Genomic DNA, 16,249 nt, shown 5'->3' with positions numbered 1-16,249 from the left:
TGGTAATGAGTCTGTCATTTGGTTTGCTCCCCTGACATCCTTTACAGTGAATGAAATCTTGAGGAACAGAAAGGTTTGATTCTTCTTTTGTACCGATTAAGTCAAAAATCAGCCCAGTAAAAATAGTGGAGTTATTGTAATGGCATAAAAAGAACCTACACACAGTGATTTCATATAAAAATAGTATGGATAGATTGCTCCTTTAAAGGAAAAAAACAGTTGAGCAAAAGAATCAGGCCATCAGTATACACACATAGTTACTTGAAAGATGTTACAAATGGCTCTCTAGTTGGTAGGAGTGGTTTGTTGTTGTTGTTGCTTTTTTTTTTTTTATCAGTGAGCTTCATTAAATGGAACAAATAACAAAACATAATAATTAATTTGTTCTCTGAAAGTGGATATTATCTGTTACACCTTGCCCATTGCCCCACATACACAGCAGGAGGAAGCAGAAGCACTGTTTACTAGGACAAGTTAAAAACCAGAAATACAACTATGTTTTCCTACATAATAGTCTGTGCAGGAGGCACAGACACAAACCAGTGTTTTTCTTTTTAAATAACCAGGCCACTCAATGGCAGCTTTCACAATAATTTAAACCACTGCTCCCTTGGGTATGCAATTACCGAAGTATTAATAACAACAAGCAAAACACATCTTTCACCAGCAGCACAGGATGCAGTGCTCGCTGCTTTCAATACTCTCCAAGAGATCCGGGGATGTGCCTTCCTCTGCATCGCTTCCACGTTTCCGCATTCCACTGTACTTACTCAGAATAAGGACATTTGACAGTCCGGATAATTATACCCAAGCCAGAAGAAGTGGCCTTCTAATACTTTAAGATAGGTATGTAGTATTAAAAAATAAGTGATGCAAAGGTGCTGGCGTTTCTCATAGATTTTTTAATGCCATCACACAGGACGTGAAACGCATTCGCTGCTGCTTCTAAGATTCCTGTTGAAAGCTGCCCAACAACGCCAGAGCATGGTACTCTTCTCCAGGACCCCTCTCCAGTCAGAAAGCACTTTGGCAAGGGCTGAACGGCAAACGCTGGCTCAAAGGTTCAGTCTTCACAAGGAAGTGCTTGGTGCAGAGTTCTGACTTACAGGGGTCTACATGTGCAGATGTCCTGGCTGAAATCTCCATCTGGAGAACAAAATAGCGCTGTGTCTAGCTCTGGGAGGACAATGGTGCCTTTGTAGAGCCATTCATGTCTCTTTCCTACAGGGACATTTCCAGATACCTTTACCCTAATTTTTCCAGCATTGAAATGACTTGGAGATGGGATTGAGCTGATTTAGAATGAACTATAAAATAAAATGTTAAGTTGTCCCCATTTCAAAAACATGTATTTTTAAATACCGTGATTGACATCAAAGAAACTGACTTAAAGTAATGCAAGTAGTAAAAAGCATGCAGCCCACCCCAGCTATACCAAGTCAGGCCCTCAGAAAACACATTTCTCCCCCAAAGTGGAGCCCCAGGAGTGGTTGCAGTGGGGTGCTTCACAGTGAGAAACTCGAATTTTATTTACCCATCAGAGCAGGGGGCTGCGGCGAACTTCTGCTTGCCCCCGCCTGGCAGCACTGACTGATCCGGAACATCACCGCTTTTACAGCACATTCGCTCGCTGCAAATCGAGTTTCACTACTTAAATTTTGGATGCTGTTAAAGACAAAAAAAAAAAAAAAAACAAGCAGCAGACGGAATCAAGTTATCTCCTAATGTGCTATTAAGCCCGTTAAATACCCGGCCTAAAACCTCGTGAAGAATCCTTCTGACGAAAATCTTCGCCCGAAGAGGGCACGTTGCCAGCTGCAGCGGCACTCGAGTCTCACCTCATTTAATTCCCATTTTCTTACTTCTCCTTATGCTAACACGCCTCATTTTCACCTCCAACCCGTGAAAAAAAAAAAAAAAAAGTGATTTTTTTTTTTTTTTTAAGTGATTTTAACCACGTTTGAACTCGGAGAGAGTAACTCGTACAGAACTGGCGGTGGGCTCAGGGGTACAACCCCCCCCCCCCCCCCTCCAGGCGCTGAGGGGGGACCCGTGAGGCGCTGAGGGCCGGGGCCGGGCCTCAGCAGCCCCCGCCCCGTCAGGGCGGCGCGGGGAGATGATGTCAGGGCGGGCGGGCCGCCATGGTGCCCGGGCGCTGAGGGAGGCGGCACGGCCCGGCCCGGCTCGGCTCGGCACGGCTCGACCCGGCACGGCACCATGTCGGGGCCGAGCGCCGTGTCGGATCCCCAGCACCCCGCTCGGTTACTGCGGGCCCTCAGCTCGTTCCGCGAGGAGAGCCGCTTCTGCGACGCGCACCTGGTGCTGGAGGGCGAGGAGATCCCGGTGCAGAAGAACATCCTGGCGGCCGCCAGCCCCTACATCAGGTACGGCTCGGCTCCGTGGGAGCCCCGCTGCCGCCGGGGGGCTCCGGGCAGGGCGCTGAGGCAGCGCCAAACGCCCCAAAAAGCAGCCGGGCGCAGCCCGAAGGAGCAGCAGGGGTAACTGCAGGGCTCCTGTGTGTGTCCTGCGGGCGGCCGAGGTGTTTAATATGGCCAGGAATAGGGAGCTGCGTTGGCACCAGCCTGCAGGAGCGCTTCCTGCAGCCTGCCGAGTCCTCACAGCACCTGCGTGTGCTGGGGCTGGGAGGCTGAGCGGCTGCACACCTCGGATTCCGTGGTTTTGTGTGCTTTTAGGCAGTGCGATGGCCATTATAACAGGGCCTCGGTGTTCTCGGGGATAAACTATAAATAAATGGCAGGTGAAGTTGGTGGTTAACTTCTATAAAGGATGTCGAGCCTGGACAGAGCTGAAGGAGCAGCGCTTCCCACCTACAGCAAGGAGCTGGCAGGGCTCAGAAATCAAACAGCATCCAATGCTCAGAGCAGGAAGATTTCCAAGAAACACACCGAGGAGTTTGCATACTCATAATTGTTTTTTTTCCAGCTCTGCTCTTGAGAAGCAATTGTGGAAGGCTGTGCTGAGAGGCAAATCAAAGGCATGACATAAGGATGAGCAGTTGACTCAGTACTCATCAAATGCCTGGATCTTTTTTAGGCTGTTGTTCATCACATTTGAGATGACCCAATGCCCTATCCAAAATTAAGGCTTGGGAGGCTTGCTTTAGATGGAAAGAGGCCACGTTGTTGGAAAAATTGTTCTACTGCAACTGCATGTTTCATGTATATCTGTACTGCTGTTTTTTTACTGCAAAAAAGATTGCAGTTAAAAGATGCCATTTGATGGGAAAGTACTTTTCACAGATTTTCATCATGTATTGCATTTTGTTGTTCATCTCTGAAAAACATGCTGGGAAACACAAGTGAGGTGTGTGTGAGGAGTCAGAGAGTCAGACCTAACTGCATTAACAACAACAACAAAACTTGCAGTCATTAGAGTTGCGGCTTTTTTTTTTTTTTTTTTTTTTTATAACTCAAAATTGTTCAGATTCAAATCCCATGAAGGAACTCATTAACTATGTGTGAAAGTAGGTTACATGCATTAATACTTAAGTATGATTTTGTGGTGGTTTTTATCTTTTTTTAAGCTTACTCATCTCTTGTCCTTGGGCTTGCAAGATACAAAGAACCAAAAATACATGTGCCTAATTCTTCTGCAGCACATAAAGAGAAGTGTTTGGCTTACCTACCTTTGCAGAGACTAATTTCCACCTGTGCTGCCTCTTTTCATCACTCCAGCATCTCTTTCATGTTCCAGCTGGTCTTCACGTTGGCTGGAATCGGTCGGGTAGGTTGCCAGTGTTGGAGCATTGTGGTTTCAGCTAAAATTGTTTCAGTCACTCTAGAGATAAAATGCATCTCTACGGTACCTACTTTCTGCAAGTCCCGTATATTATTATTTTTTTTTAATAAAATGATTGATTTACATTTCTATATAAAGAGACTCAGGAATTTTATGTCCTGGTATTGAAAGGTTAGATGATTCCAAAGCACGCTCTGGTACCAGAGTCTGTCAAAGTCTCCGAATGTCGATTGATTTGAGTTGCTTGAGAAATTCCAATATAAAGCTCAGAAAATCCAGCAATTCGTTTCAGAAGTAAAATTTGGAAGAAAAATGAGTGGATATGTCGAACTTAGCAGCGAAGCACTGTAATTATTAGTTGGCGTTGCATTTTCTGTATCTGGCTATGTCATTAAGTGTTGTGGCTGTGGGCAAGTTGGTGGGCAGGTTCCGAAGTTGTGCATGGTTTGCATGAACGCTTCGTTTAGGGCGTGAGCAGGAAAATAAGTAGGCATGGACGTTGTGAGGGGGTGGCTGGGTGTGAGCGGAGCCTGTGTATGCTGAAGGATTTGTGTAGCCACGGAGAGAGGAGCATTGCTTGGTTTGGGTTTTGCATGGAAGTTGTTTGGCAGAGCGTTATGAGTGGGGCACTTGTAAATGGTGGTGGTGTGGCGTCCCTCCAGCTGTTTGGCAGCTGGGCTGTCCATGCGGCTCAGCGGTGGCAGCTGCAGTGGGAAGAGGAAGAAAGATGCACAGATGTTTTCCTGGTCTTGTCCTTCTTGTCCATACCCTAGCTTCTGAGAGTGCAGGGAAAAAAGGTCAGCCTCATGAATGAGTTTTCAGTGCCTGGGACCAGTAAGGCTTCTAATTCCTGTGGTAGCTTAAGGTCTTGCCTCAGCTGCTGAATGCCCAGTTGCTTGTAGGGGCAGCGAGGTCTCGGGTGGTTGTGTGAATTCCTACAGAATTGCCTTGTATGTACAGGTTTGCTTCATGCTTTAGTGTGCTCCTGGAGCAAATTCTGGCATTTATTAAAGAAAATAACTAAAAAAAAAAAAAGAGAAGTCTTCCTGCGTATCTCTAACATCTTGTGGTACGTTCCTGAGCCTGAGAAAATGAGGATTCCTGATGAAGAGACTGCCATAGGACAAAGCGTGGTTTGGCTCAGAGAGACTGCTCTGCATCCCAGAGAAGTTAAATTCGAGCCAGGTTAGCTCTTGATTTTCTCTGCTGCAACTACCCAGCAACAGCTCTGCACTTTACTGTTTTTTTTTTTTAACAGTTTTTGTCCTGGCAGGAGCTGTAACATAGCTACAGTTGTATTGCGCAAGACGCTTTTCTTCGGTTTAATTTGTTTAGTTTGTGACCCTAGTGTAAATTACACTGGCATCAGAGTGCTTTTGACAGAATAAACTATGCTCACACCAGTAAGCGTGGCGTAAGTTGTAGCATATATCCACAAACCTTTTATAGGATAGGTCTGGTCCAAGTATTCCTGGTATCCTCAGCGGTAGCAGCAGATGTTCTCATCCGAGCAGCTCTGTCACTGTCTGGCATGAGCGGTTCATGGCCAGCTGAAACTTGCAGCTCTCAGTATTTTGCTGGCTTGCCGTCTGTTTGCCTGTGCATCAGGGTGCAGTGAGAGCTGTGTTAGCAGAGGGTATCGGGACCCAAGTTCCTGGGTAGGCTTTGCTCTGTCACGCAGCGGTGGTTCCGCTGTCTCAATTAAGTGCTGTTTTTAAAATTACTTTTTTGTTGCTGTAGTTATCTCAGCAAGTTTCATCTTTGGCTTTCACACATCTGTGTGAACAGATTGCGGATGGGTGCACGCACGCTGTGCTGTTCCTCGAGGCTTTTCTGACTTGATAACGGAGCAGTAACTGTATTCTCATCTTTTTCCAGATGAGCATAATATAGCCAGACCAAAATCAAGATGTAAGATCAAGTACACGTTACATTCCATTTGCTTATAAATGCTTTCTGTGGATTGATATTGACCAGAAATAACATGACAACGGTTCCATCTTCTTACCTGCGCTGCTCAACCCGCTGAAGCAGACCTTGCAAGACCCTTCTCCGACCCCAAGCCGTAACCTGCCAGCGCTGAGACAGCTTCCAGCGGAGCAGTGCCGCGACCTGTCCTCCGTCACCCAGCTCCTGTGCTGCTCGGGCTGGGAGTAGCAAGGTCTGCGGGCAGGCAGCCTGCTCGGGCTGCTTCGTGCACAGGCGTGTCTGCGCAGGAGAGGCTGAGGTGGCAGCTTTTGGTACCGGCATCGCAGAGCCTTGCGAGGTGGAGGCCGACATGTGCCAGTTGCTCCTGTTGTGCCTTTCCTGCTACCTGTTTGGTTTTAGTGGACATTCATGGGGATCTTTCATAGTCCTTTAAAACTCTTTCATTTTGGAACTAAAATAAATGACTGCTGAGGCTGGGAGGTGTTTGGTGATCAGGAGCCCGTTCTCTCAAGCGCTGGTTCATCTGAATTGCTCTGTGCTTGTTCCAAGTTTTCAGGTGTCCGCCTGTCCCCTCTGTCAGCATGGTGCTACAAGCAGCAGCGTAAAGCCATGCCGTAGTCAAGCCTTCTTACAAGAGGTTGGTTTCTGTCACATTCCTGGGGACTTTAGAGGCTGCCCTGACAGTTTGAACTCTTACAGGAAGGTAGAAACAAATTGTGCCAGGTTTTCCTCCCAAACTTTTAAAGCTGTGTTTCAGATCAGGCTACACTTCTTTCCAAGTGACACTAAAACATCCTCTATGATGCTTTAGTGATACCTGAGTTGTAAGTCTCAAACTCTGAGAAGCAATAAATCAAAATCACAACCATGTCCAGAAACTTCCTGTCTGGCACAACGAAAAAAGCACCGAAATATGCATTATGTTTGGACAGGTAGTTGGGGGCAACAGTGATAAAGGTATGTGAGGAGATTATGCTGTAAAAAGGATTTTGAAAAGTGCTATGCCAGGCTTGAGTGGGGAGTTGTTAATCACCTTCCTGCTCCAACAAGCCCCTAAAGATGGCCTAGAGGGAGGAAACAGTAAGGCTCTTCCCAGCTGAAAACAGGCAGACAATACAGCTGGGCTGCTGCTGCACGTCAGGCAGAGGGAGAACAGGAAATCAGAGCACACTGTTTACTGAGGAGCCTTGAGAGGACGCTTCTTGGTCTTTGCGTTTGGGGACGCACGGTTCCTATACATGCACAGTTTGAGGGTCGAATTGAAGGAGGTGGGGCAGGTTGCTTTTGTGCCCGTGTTAACTTTTGAACTTTTGCCAAACAAAGCAATTTTGTTGTTAAAAGGGCTTTTTTATTAACCATTTTTCTGGCGTCCTTTAAAACATACTCTGTGGCTGGGACAGGGCTGTTCTGAAGCTCTTCCTGTGCAGGAAGGAAAATCTGGAGCTGAGTCTGGACACATGTTCCTTTGTGTTCTTTGTGTTGCATTGGTCTCAGCTACAACTACTGAAGGAACATTTTCCTTATGTGGGCTGACATGTGAAAAGTAACTGATGGTCTTAAGGAGTTTGTTGCTTTGCTCAGTCGAGACCTTTTATTTCAGGTATAGTACAAAGCTTTCCCCCTCAGTCATGCTGCTGAGCGTAGTGCCACCTATGCACTGCCATGCTGCGGTCTCCCCTATTTATCTTCCCCTGTTACATCTTTGTCACTGCTTAATATTTCCAAGAAAACAAGCAAACAAAAATAGCTGTTATGGGCAGCTCTGAAACTACCTGTTGCCTATCAAGGAAATAACTTCTTAATACCATGTAGTTAGTGGCTGCTTTATGTCCTCAGGCATGTTGGTTTTACATCTCCTGAGTGACTTTAAGCTGCCTGCTACAAGCATTGTTAGTGTTCGTGGACACATCCAGTCCTTTGAATTGTAGACTCTTGGCTCTTCCTTCTGTGCTGGTGAAATCCATGCTTCTGTTTCCTTTTCTCTCTTGACCGTGTTGTTGCTTTTCATTACAGCCTTGCAGACCTCAGTTTTCCAGCTTCTGGCGTGTTTGGAGCGCTGGTGCTTTCCTCAGGTGGATTCTCAGAGATGGGCAGTGCCCCTCGCAGCTTCTGGCTGTCCTGCAGTATTACTTGTGCACTTCGAACTTTGTCCGTTCTACATTGTACTTACTGGCAGTTGTGGAAATCTTTCTTGAACTCTGATGCTGCTTTTTTCTCCCATGTGCTCCCAGGATAAGTGAGGTATAAACACCTGTATAAATCAAATTTTCTCAGCAGGTTCATTGGTATCCTGCAAATCAGATTTCAGGAAGCCACAGGAGTGTTTATTTTACTAGAGACATACTACACAGTGTTATGTTTCTTAGATATTTAATGATAATTTTAATGGTGTGGGTAAGGTATTTTACTTGGTCCTTCAAAAGGAAAAAAAAAGGTATTTTTAACAAGCTTAAAAGCAGTGCTAATTTGAAAGAAAACATCTTGAAGTAGGGTACAGTTGAGTTCTTGGTTTAAAACAATATCCCAGAAATGTCTTCTTTTGCTCTTCAAGCAAGTTGGTCCTAGCTCCAAGCTGTGGCCTGGTAGATACACCACTGCTGTTTGGGGAGCTAGCTCTTCGTTTCAGCTGGTGCGGAATGGAATCTCATGAATCACCTGTGTAGTGAGTGAGCTCAAGCACTGTGTGGAGCACAAAAACGGCAGAAATATGGAACTGATGTCATTCACTGAGGAGGAGCCTTGATGAGTACTGCACTGAGCTAGCCTGCTGCCGGCTGAGGAATGGGGGCTAAATCTCTTCTTCTACATCTTAATAACAAACAGATGACCTTCCTAAACCCCTTGGCACAGAAATCCCACGTTGTTAAAGGTATCGGTGCTGCAGGAAGGTACACGATGGGCCGGGTGAGGGCTGGGGAGCCATGCGGGCTGCACACACCACCAAGGCCTGGCTCTGCCTCATGCCGCCTGCATGGCGCGAGGCCTTGGTGCCCGCGGCCGGCTCCACCGTGTTGTGCTCGACTTCTTTGTGAGCTCAGCTGGCTGGTTTGTGTCCCAAACACCAAGTGTTGGCTGGAAAACCCAACAGACAAAGTGTCCCCTACTTTTTGTGGCTGCGAAGTTCCAAGAGGCCCTTCTTGGAGACTGTTAGTCAAGTGTGTGTTCTGTCTACTTAGGCCTGGCTCGCGTGTTTAGGCAAGAAATGCTGGTTGAGGGGAGATCTCCAGCGGAGATTACAGCCTAGTGCTGGATGAGCTCAGTGTAGTCGGAATAACTCCAGGTTTTAGAGTAAACAAGCTCTTCATTGAGGGAAGCCCATGAGCCTTGAACACGTCTCCTGTGCTGCTGTCGAAGGAATTGCTTTATTCTTTTTTCCTCCCCCCATTTAAAAAAAAAAAAAAGCTTTAAATTCTTGACCTAATCTTTCCATCTATAAAAAGTTTAAGTTATTTCTAGCTGTCGTTACCCTTGAGCCAAGGGAAGCAGCTTCTGAAGCAACTTCTGCAGATTATTATGCTGAGCTGTTGGGTGGACTACTTCACCTTGAGACCAGAAGTTGCAGTTACAGATAATCTTAAAAAGAGAGACATACGGCAGGCACAGCCAAAACAGCCTGAGAGCTGGCACTCTCTGCAGGGTGTGGTAAAGACAGTCTTTTATGTGCACTGCTAAAGGCCAGGGTGCAACCTCAAAGAGAACCTTCTGATTTGGTTGTAAAATACCGTATTGGAGGATGGCGGTGGGTGGAGTGAACTGCTGCATCATGTTTTTGTCTGACCTATTTAATAGCATAATTATTAATGTATTTTTCATGCAGAAAAATCAGTCTCAATGGGTGGAAAATGTTGCAGATATAAAGGCAGAGAAATAAAATGGAATTGGCCACTGTGTTGCTGAAGTTTAGGTGGGACTCAGATTTAATGTGGTAAGCTCATAGTATGAAGACTCGACCCGCATAAGGAAACCTGGATCAGGAGGAGGCTGAATTGACCTTATGTTAGCATTGAAACCAGAATTTTAAATTTTTCTCCTTACTGATGCAAAACCTTAAAGTACTAGCTTGACATTTTTGGTGTTCTCTGGTGTCTGGTAGTGATCCTGCTCTGACTCGGGACTGAGTCATAGCTGTGAGCATGTTCTAAGTTCGGTGTGTGTCTTTGCCAGAAACTGTTGTTAGAAATATAGCTTTGTTTTAAAATGCTGTCTGGAGAAGGTCAAAACACTGCTGCAGATAAAGGATACATCAGCAAAAACTGATTTTATTACCCTTTGGTCTAGAATGGTAGTTTTGCCACTTTAATACCAAAATACATTAGTATAAAAATATTGGCAGAGCTTGTGTAGTGTAGACTAGTCCTTATGGCTAATCTGGAGCAAAATCATTAATTTGGAAAGACAGCTGCTTCCAAAAAGAAGAGCATTTCCCTCTTGCCTCCTGAAATTTTGTTTGATAGCTTTGTAAGCAGGTCAATGGAACTGCCTTGTTAGCAGTGCAATGATGTCAAAGCAGGCAGAGGTTTTGTTTTAACCTCTGGTCTTTTCTCATTGTGAAGCATCAAAAGCAAAGCAACCGGCTTTGTTTCCCAAATTTTCCAATTGTTCTTCACCATAAATATCTTTAGCCTACTTGAGGTGAATGTGATCTAGAGCATGCTCTTTGGAGGGCTCAGTCTGCAGAAGTTTTGTTACGTTTAGGTACCTGTATACCCGCATGAAAGTGTTCCAAGAATACAGCTGGTCTCTATATAATTTGTCACGGTTGTAGAAATATATCTGTTATCTTTTCATAACAGTTCACAGATAAGGCAGAGGTTTTAACGATAAAATACTCCTACAGAATGGTGACTGGCTCCAGAGAACAGGCTTTGGTGGTGGTGGCTGAATCCTTTGTTTTGTTTTTCATGTTGTTTGTTGGTTTATTTCTATTATTACCTTTTGTTAGTATTGCTATTCCCCTCCACCCCCTCAGGTCATTGGTTAAAGGTCAGAAAAACAAGGTCCCCTCTTAAATGTTCTTCTCATTTATATTAAGTGTCCCACAGCAGTGCTGTTATAGAGGCTTGGCGGTAAGGTTCAAAGTATGGCTGTGGTTTCCTTTGTGTGTGTGTGTTTGTTTTTATGAGAGTTATGTTGGAAGATCTGTCTTAATTTTACTGAGAACTGTGGACAGTTTTCAATTTACCTGGTTTTATTTTAATGTTTTAAATCTGTTTTGTACTCTTAGATGTGAGCTGTAATTCCTAGCGATACCAAAACTCGTTCTTAAGACCTTGTTTTCATTTTAACGATTTACCTTGCTTATGTTGTTGCTTACGTATACAGAAGAGGTATTGGAATTTTTCTCCTTATTCTGCGTTATGCAGTGACATTTGAGATGACTCATTAGGATTGTATTCCTTAAGTGATGTGGAAGAACAGATTCTAAATTTGTCTAAGGCAGACACACAACATCAAAACACAGCATAAAACCAGTTGTTTGGGTGCCACCTGCTCAAGGTATGGTACATGCCAAGCAGTTCTCCTACAGGTACAAGAGGTTGGGGTGGATGTTGTGGATTTGTTGAACTCCTTGTTTACATTACCAGGAGCAATTTCAACTTACGATGATGATGCCCTTTTTTTTTTTAAAAAAAAAAAAAAAAAAAAAAAAGGAAAAAAAGGAGGAGGGACACGGACACACATGGTTTTAAAACATGTATGGAGTCGAGCTGCTCAAAATGAAATTACTTAAGAAAATAGGACTAAGAAGTTCTAAGAAGTTGCCTGGCCTTGTTTTCCCCCAGCTCGGTATGCATCTCAGGTGTGCTCTGCTCCTGCATAATGGGTTTTCTGCTTGGCTGTGCGCTTTTATTTCCTTCTAAACCTTGATGTTCTGGTCTTTCATCTGAGTTGAGGAAGACTGAGGCAGTCTTTTCTGCTGTGGTTTGGCAAATTAGAATGCTTTTAGAGTAATTAGAAATGTTGTCCTTAGTAGGAAGCTCTCACACATGTATTAGAAGCAGCCACATCTGGCCGGACACATCTCTGCACCTTCATTTGCTGAATACCATTTCCAGGTTTCAGCTGCACAAGTCCTGGGCTGAGTGAATCACTGTGGAAAAGAGCACAACAGAGAAAGAAAAGGTCCCTCTGCCTGATGTACTGACAGGCTGGAAACCTCTGTTCGAGCATGGTGTGGAACTTTTTTCTTCTAGAGCGAAATTTGATAGAGAAGCAGGGTTAAGCATTTCACAACCTGCTGTCCACTCTGCACCTGAGCTGGGAACAAACATGTTTGGAAACTTCTCTCGTTCTGGTGGTTGCATAGGCTGTGACAGGGATACCCACACTGCTTCTGCTGCTGAGGTGTGAAAGTGGGTGCAGGTGACAGCCGATGCTGCGTGATGCAAGAGGAGGCACATCTGTCTCCATTCCTTCCTCTTACATACCCCCTCCTTCGTTCTCCTCCTTCAGCTTTCTTACCACACTTCCACACTAGACTCTTTTCCATCTTAGCATTTTCCAGCCCAAGCCTAGTGACGATCCATCCTTTAATTTTTTTATTTTTATCCTTTTCTCCCCTCCACTCTCCCCATCAGGCAGCAGCTGTCTCGCAGTACCGACACAAGCAACAAGGAGCACCTCCAGCTGCTCTTTGGGAGTGGTTCTTATGTCACAGCTCAGACATCTCTGCACCAAAATAGATAACCCAGTAGTTCGGTAGCTAGCAAATGAGGGTTATGAGACAGACGGATAACTACCGCTTCTCAGGACACGTGATAGGAAGAAAGCTTACCCGAAAGTGAGTGGGATGCATTTGCATACAGTGAATATTTGCCTACATACAAGTACCTGTAACTTTGGAATCAATCGATGTGCTCACAAGCTTATTTTTTCTGCTTTGAGTTTGTTTTGGGCAAGCGTCGGTGATTGGTTTGTTTCTTCTCAGGTTAATAACAGCTGTGGCCTGGAAGGTACACAGTAATTAGAACATCCAGCCTGATAAGACCCAAAAACTCTGAGCAACGCTCTCTTGTTACTAGGAGGCGTCCGTGTAAAGTCCGTGCAATGAGGTGATTTAGCTTGGGTGTGTGCAGGTGATGCAGAGATGAAAGTTAGTGATAAACAGCACCAGTCCTTTCCCTAATCTCCCCATTAGCCCTGGCATGCAATGTGTTTATTATACGCCTTGTGCTTGGTTCAAAACCCATGGTGTGTGGCTGGCCCATGTTCTGTGTGGAAGAAACCCCCAACTTGAGTGTAATTGGCATAGGTAAAATTGAGGTACTTTGGGTAGACTTGAAAAATCTGTGTGAGGACACCTCGATTCTGTGTGTGTGTGCTGTTTTATCACCTGGAGCTCGTGGGGATGACAAAAGCCGATTCCCCGTGGGGACGTGAGCTGCACAGCGGTGCTCCAGCCCGGTTTTGCTCTGCAGGACTTCAGCTGGCAGCTCTCAAAACCAGCGCCTGTTTTCGCACCGCATGCCATGTCAGAAGTCACCTGGGGCCTCACAGAACCCCAGAACCAGTCTGGTTCTCCTCATCTCATTCCAGGTGTTAGGAAATCAGCAATTCACTAATCCAAGTCATGGTGTTGTCCTGTTATTTGTATTCCACCTCGTGCTAGGTGCTGCACAAACAGAACGAAGCGGCTCAGCTTCAGCCCTCTTGCAGCCGACCGTGTGAATGGGAGCAGCGTGACTCGTGACGGAGCTCTGTGAGAACAAGACCACAAATATGATTAACTCAAGGGCTAAAATTACCGCCCTTATTCACGCTTAAAAATAGCTCCTTATAGACTAGGATTTTATTCGATGTGAGTTGTATCTTGTGAGAAACTAATTTATCCCGAGTGTGAGTAAGTGAAGCAGAATCTGGCCCTTAGCTAAGTCCTATTTATGTATTTATGCACTATGAGTGTGGATAGTGGAGGACAGTGACAAATTAAGATGTCTTCAGCTTAGTAAAGCCACAGCTTTTCACATTAAGAAACTTACTGTATGTAAGAATATATTCAAATGAAAATAGAAATACTTTTAAAGGGTTTATGTAAACGTGTGGGTATATATACAGGCAGTGAAACAACTTTTCTCGTCTTTATAATGTATTCTTGGTTGCCTAAAGTGTGAAAATAAAGTTCAAAATGAGCTTTCAGCTCTTGGGACTGTGTTTACTAGACTGGTTCCCTTTTGAACTCCAAGTTGTCTTTCCTGGAAGAAGTGCTTGTACTTACAACTGATGGAAAGCAAACTTGGCTGTGTTGCTGTTATTTCCTCCTCCTTCCTGCCCCACTTCTCCGTTCTGTTCAAAAGCACATCGAACTGTTCCTGGTATTTTTAAAGAAATTGCTCCTGAGTACAGTGTCCACTGGTGTCGATGAATATTTAAAGCCTGGCAGAGCAGAACACGGGCTGCTTCCTAGAACTGTGAGCACACAGTTCAGTTAGAGCCAGGCATAGCATTAGGCTGATAACATCATAAACTACACAAAAAGGTAATGCAGTCAAAATATTTGTGCTGCCAGTGTATATTCTGATCACGTATGCTCATTCCAATGGTTGTTTGTTTGTTTTGTTCAAGTTTGTTGTTGTTTTTTTTTGTGTTTTTTTTGTTTTTTCAACCTTTACCAAAGCAAATTCTTGCTTCATCTCTCAGCAGAACTGCCATTCTTTTTGAAGTTCTAAGTGATGTTTATGAATGTTTGCAATGAATGAGCCATGGGAAAATTACTTTGGCTCTCTGATGCATGAATAGTTTGCAAGGCTAACATATTTGTTCTGTTTGGAAATGTGATGAGCAATATTAGAAACTGTGCATATAGCCTTTTCATGCTAATTCAAGAGAGGCAATTTTCAAATTATATGGTAAGGTTTTAACATTCCTGTTTCATCTGAAGTGATCTATAGCTTGTTTACTGTTGATTTCTGTAGAAATAAATACTATGCCCAGGTCACAAGTGCTTTTTATTTATTGATTCATTTTCTCCTCTCCTCTTAGAACGAAGTTGAATTACAATCCTCCTAAGGACGATGGCTCAACGTATAAGATTGAACTTGAAGGGATATCTGTTGATATCATGAAAGAGATACTAGATTACATCTTCAGTGGCCAGGTACGATATTAAAATGTGCTAGGTGGAAATTGAATTGTTTGGAAAAATAACCTGAGTTTTAAAATAGGCTTATCTGTCAGAATAGCAATCAGGCATCTCACTATAAAGTTTAGTACTTGAAACAACTTCTGCAAGGCAGAAGAAGCCCACACGTGGGCTCTGTACGTGAAATAGAGACTGAGCTCTGCAGTTCTCTCATGCTATGGGGGGAAGGACTAAAAGATTCAGTGTTAAGTGCCGGTATTAAAAGGGTGGCTAACTTCAGTAACCAGCTTTAAAGCATGCAGCCTTTTACTACTGTAAAAGAAAACTGGAGTGATAGCAATGGAGGCTGAGACCCCATCACTGACCGGTATTACAATACAGCAGGCATCCTCATGCCCAGTTCTCTGTCCTCTTGCTGGCTGTGTACCCATTCAGATCTTTGTTCCAGTCACCTTAGCAGGAATTAAAGTTGGTGTCCATTTTTTTCAGAACCAGACAGTGATTGCTGAACTAGTTTTAAGTTTCAGCATAAACCAAAAAGGCCAATATGGCTTGGAATTCTTTTCTGGATATGCATTTGTAAAAGTTATTTGTTTATTGCAACAAAATTCATTTTAGGTTCTCAGATTAGATTAGCAATTTTTTAGTTCCCTGAGGTGCAAAGTTCTGCTTGACACCTTCAGTCAAGCTAATGCCTTTCCATTTTTTTGTTGGTTTATAAACATGCAATAGTCGTAGTGATTTCTCATAATTTTTATACCCTTTAATACTCCCATTTTCCAGCCACTGAGAATGAGTGTAATGAATGCAGACATGTCATGAAGCAAATGAGTGATAGCAATAACTTCTACATTATTTCTTTCAGATCAGGCTAAATGAAGAAACAATCCAAGATGTGGTACAGGCAGCTGATCTCCTGTTGCTTACAGACTTAAAAACTCTCTGCTGTGAGTTTTTAGAAGGCTGCATAGCTGCTGAGAACTGTATTGGTATTCGGGACTTTGCACTGCACTATTGTTTGCATCATGTTCACTACCTTGCCTCAGAGTATCTGGAAACTCATTTTCGAGATGTCAGCAGCACGGAGGAATTCTTGGAACTGACTCCTCAAAAACTGAAAGAAGTACTGTCAATGGAAAAGCTCAATGTTGGAAACGAAAAATACGTCTTTGAAGCGGTTATCAGGTGGATTTCTCATGATTCAGAATCAAGAAAGGTCAGGATATCAAAAGGTTTATTTTTTCGAATGTAATTCAAATCACTTTGCTTACTCTAATTAGTGGGAGCTTAAAATAGGACCGTTTAGGTTGGAAATGACCCATAAGATCATCAAGACCAGCCATTAACCAAGCACTGCCAAGCCCTTCACTAAACCATGTCCCTAAGCACCACATCTCGTATATACCTCCAGTGATGGTGACTCTGCCACTTCCCTGGGCAGCCTGTTCCAATGCTTAAGCACCCTTGCCATGCGGAAATTAT

General features: G+C 44.1%; 1 protein-coding gene and 1 long non-coding RNA gene across 3 annotated transcripts in view; one reads left to right on the top strand and one right to left on the bottom strand.

Annotated features, from left to right (window-relative positions):
- Positions 1-882: 882 nt before the first annotated feature.
- On the bottom strand, positions 883-2,073 carry LOC106016720 (uncharacterized). 2 transcript variants are annotated; one of them, XR_001189621.5, is made up of 3 exons: positions 1,839-2,073; positions 1,535-1,665; positions 883-1,146 (listed from the first exon to the last, which is right to left on the bottom strand). It is a non-coding gene; the product is annotated as an uncharacterized lncRNA (long non-coding RNA). The 2 variants fall into 2 exon arrangements; XR_002401507.4 differs by having other exon boundaries at positions 1,535-2,073.
- A 34-nt stretch (positions 2,074-2,107) lies between these two features.
- The window catches only part of GAN (gigaxonin), a 39,643-nt gene continuing 25,501 nt past the window's right edge, over positions 2,108-16,249 (top strand). Inside the window, exons 1-3 of the mRNA XM_038185669.2 lie at positions 2,108-2,384; positions 14,668-14,782; positions 15,633-15,983. Coding sequence (XP_038041597.1) covers positions 2,218-2,384; positions 14,668-14,782; positions 15,633-15,983 — 633 coding nt within the window. The 5' untranslated portion in view covers positions 2,108-2,217. The remainder of the gene's footprint in view (positions 2,385-14,667; positions 14,783-15,632; positions 15,984-16,249) is intronic.

The sequence above is a fragment of the Anas platyrhynchos genome, chromosome 12 (assembly GCF_047663525.1).
Source record: "Anas platyrhynchos isolate ZD024472 breed Pekin duck chromosome 12, IASCAAS_PekinDuck_T2T, whole genome shotgun sequence".
In the NCBI taxonomy this organism is placed as follows: Eukaryota; Metazoa; Chordata; class Aves; order Anseriformes; family Anatidae; genus Anas; species Anas platyrhynchos.
The sequence above is the reverse complement of the archived record's forward strand: the minus strand, read 5'-3'. Positions and strand labels throughout refer to the sequence as shown.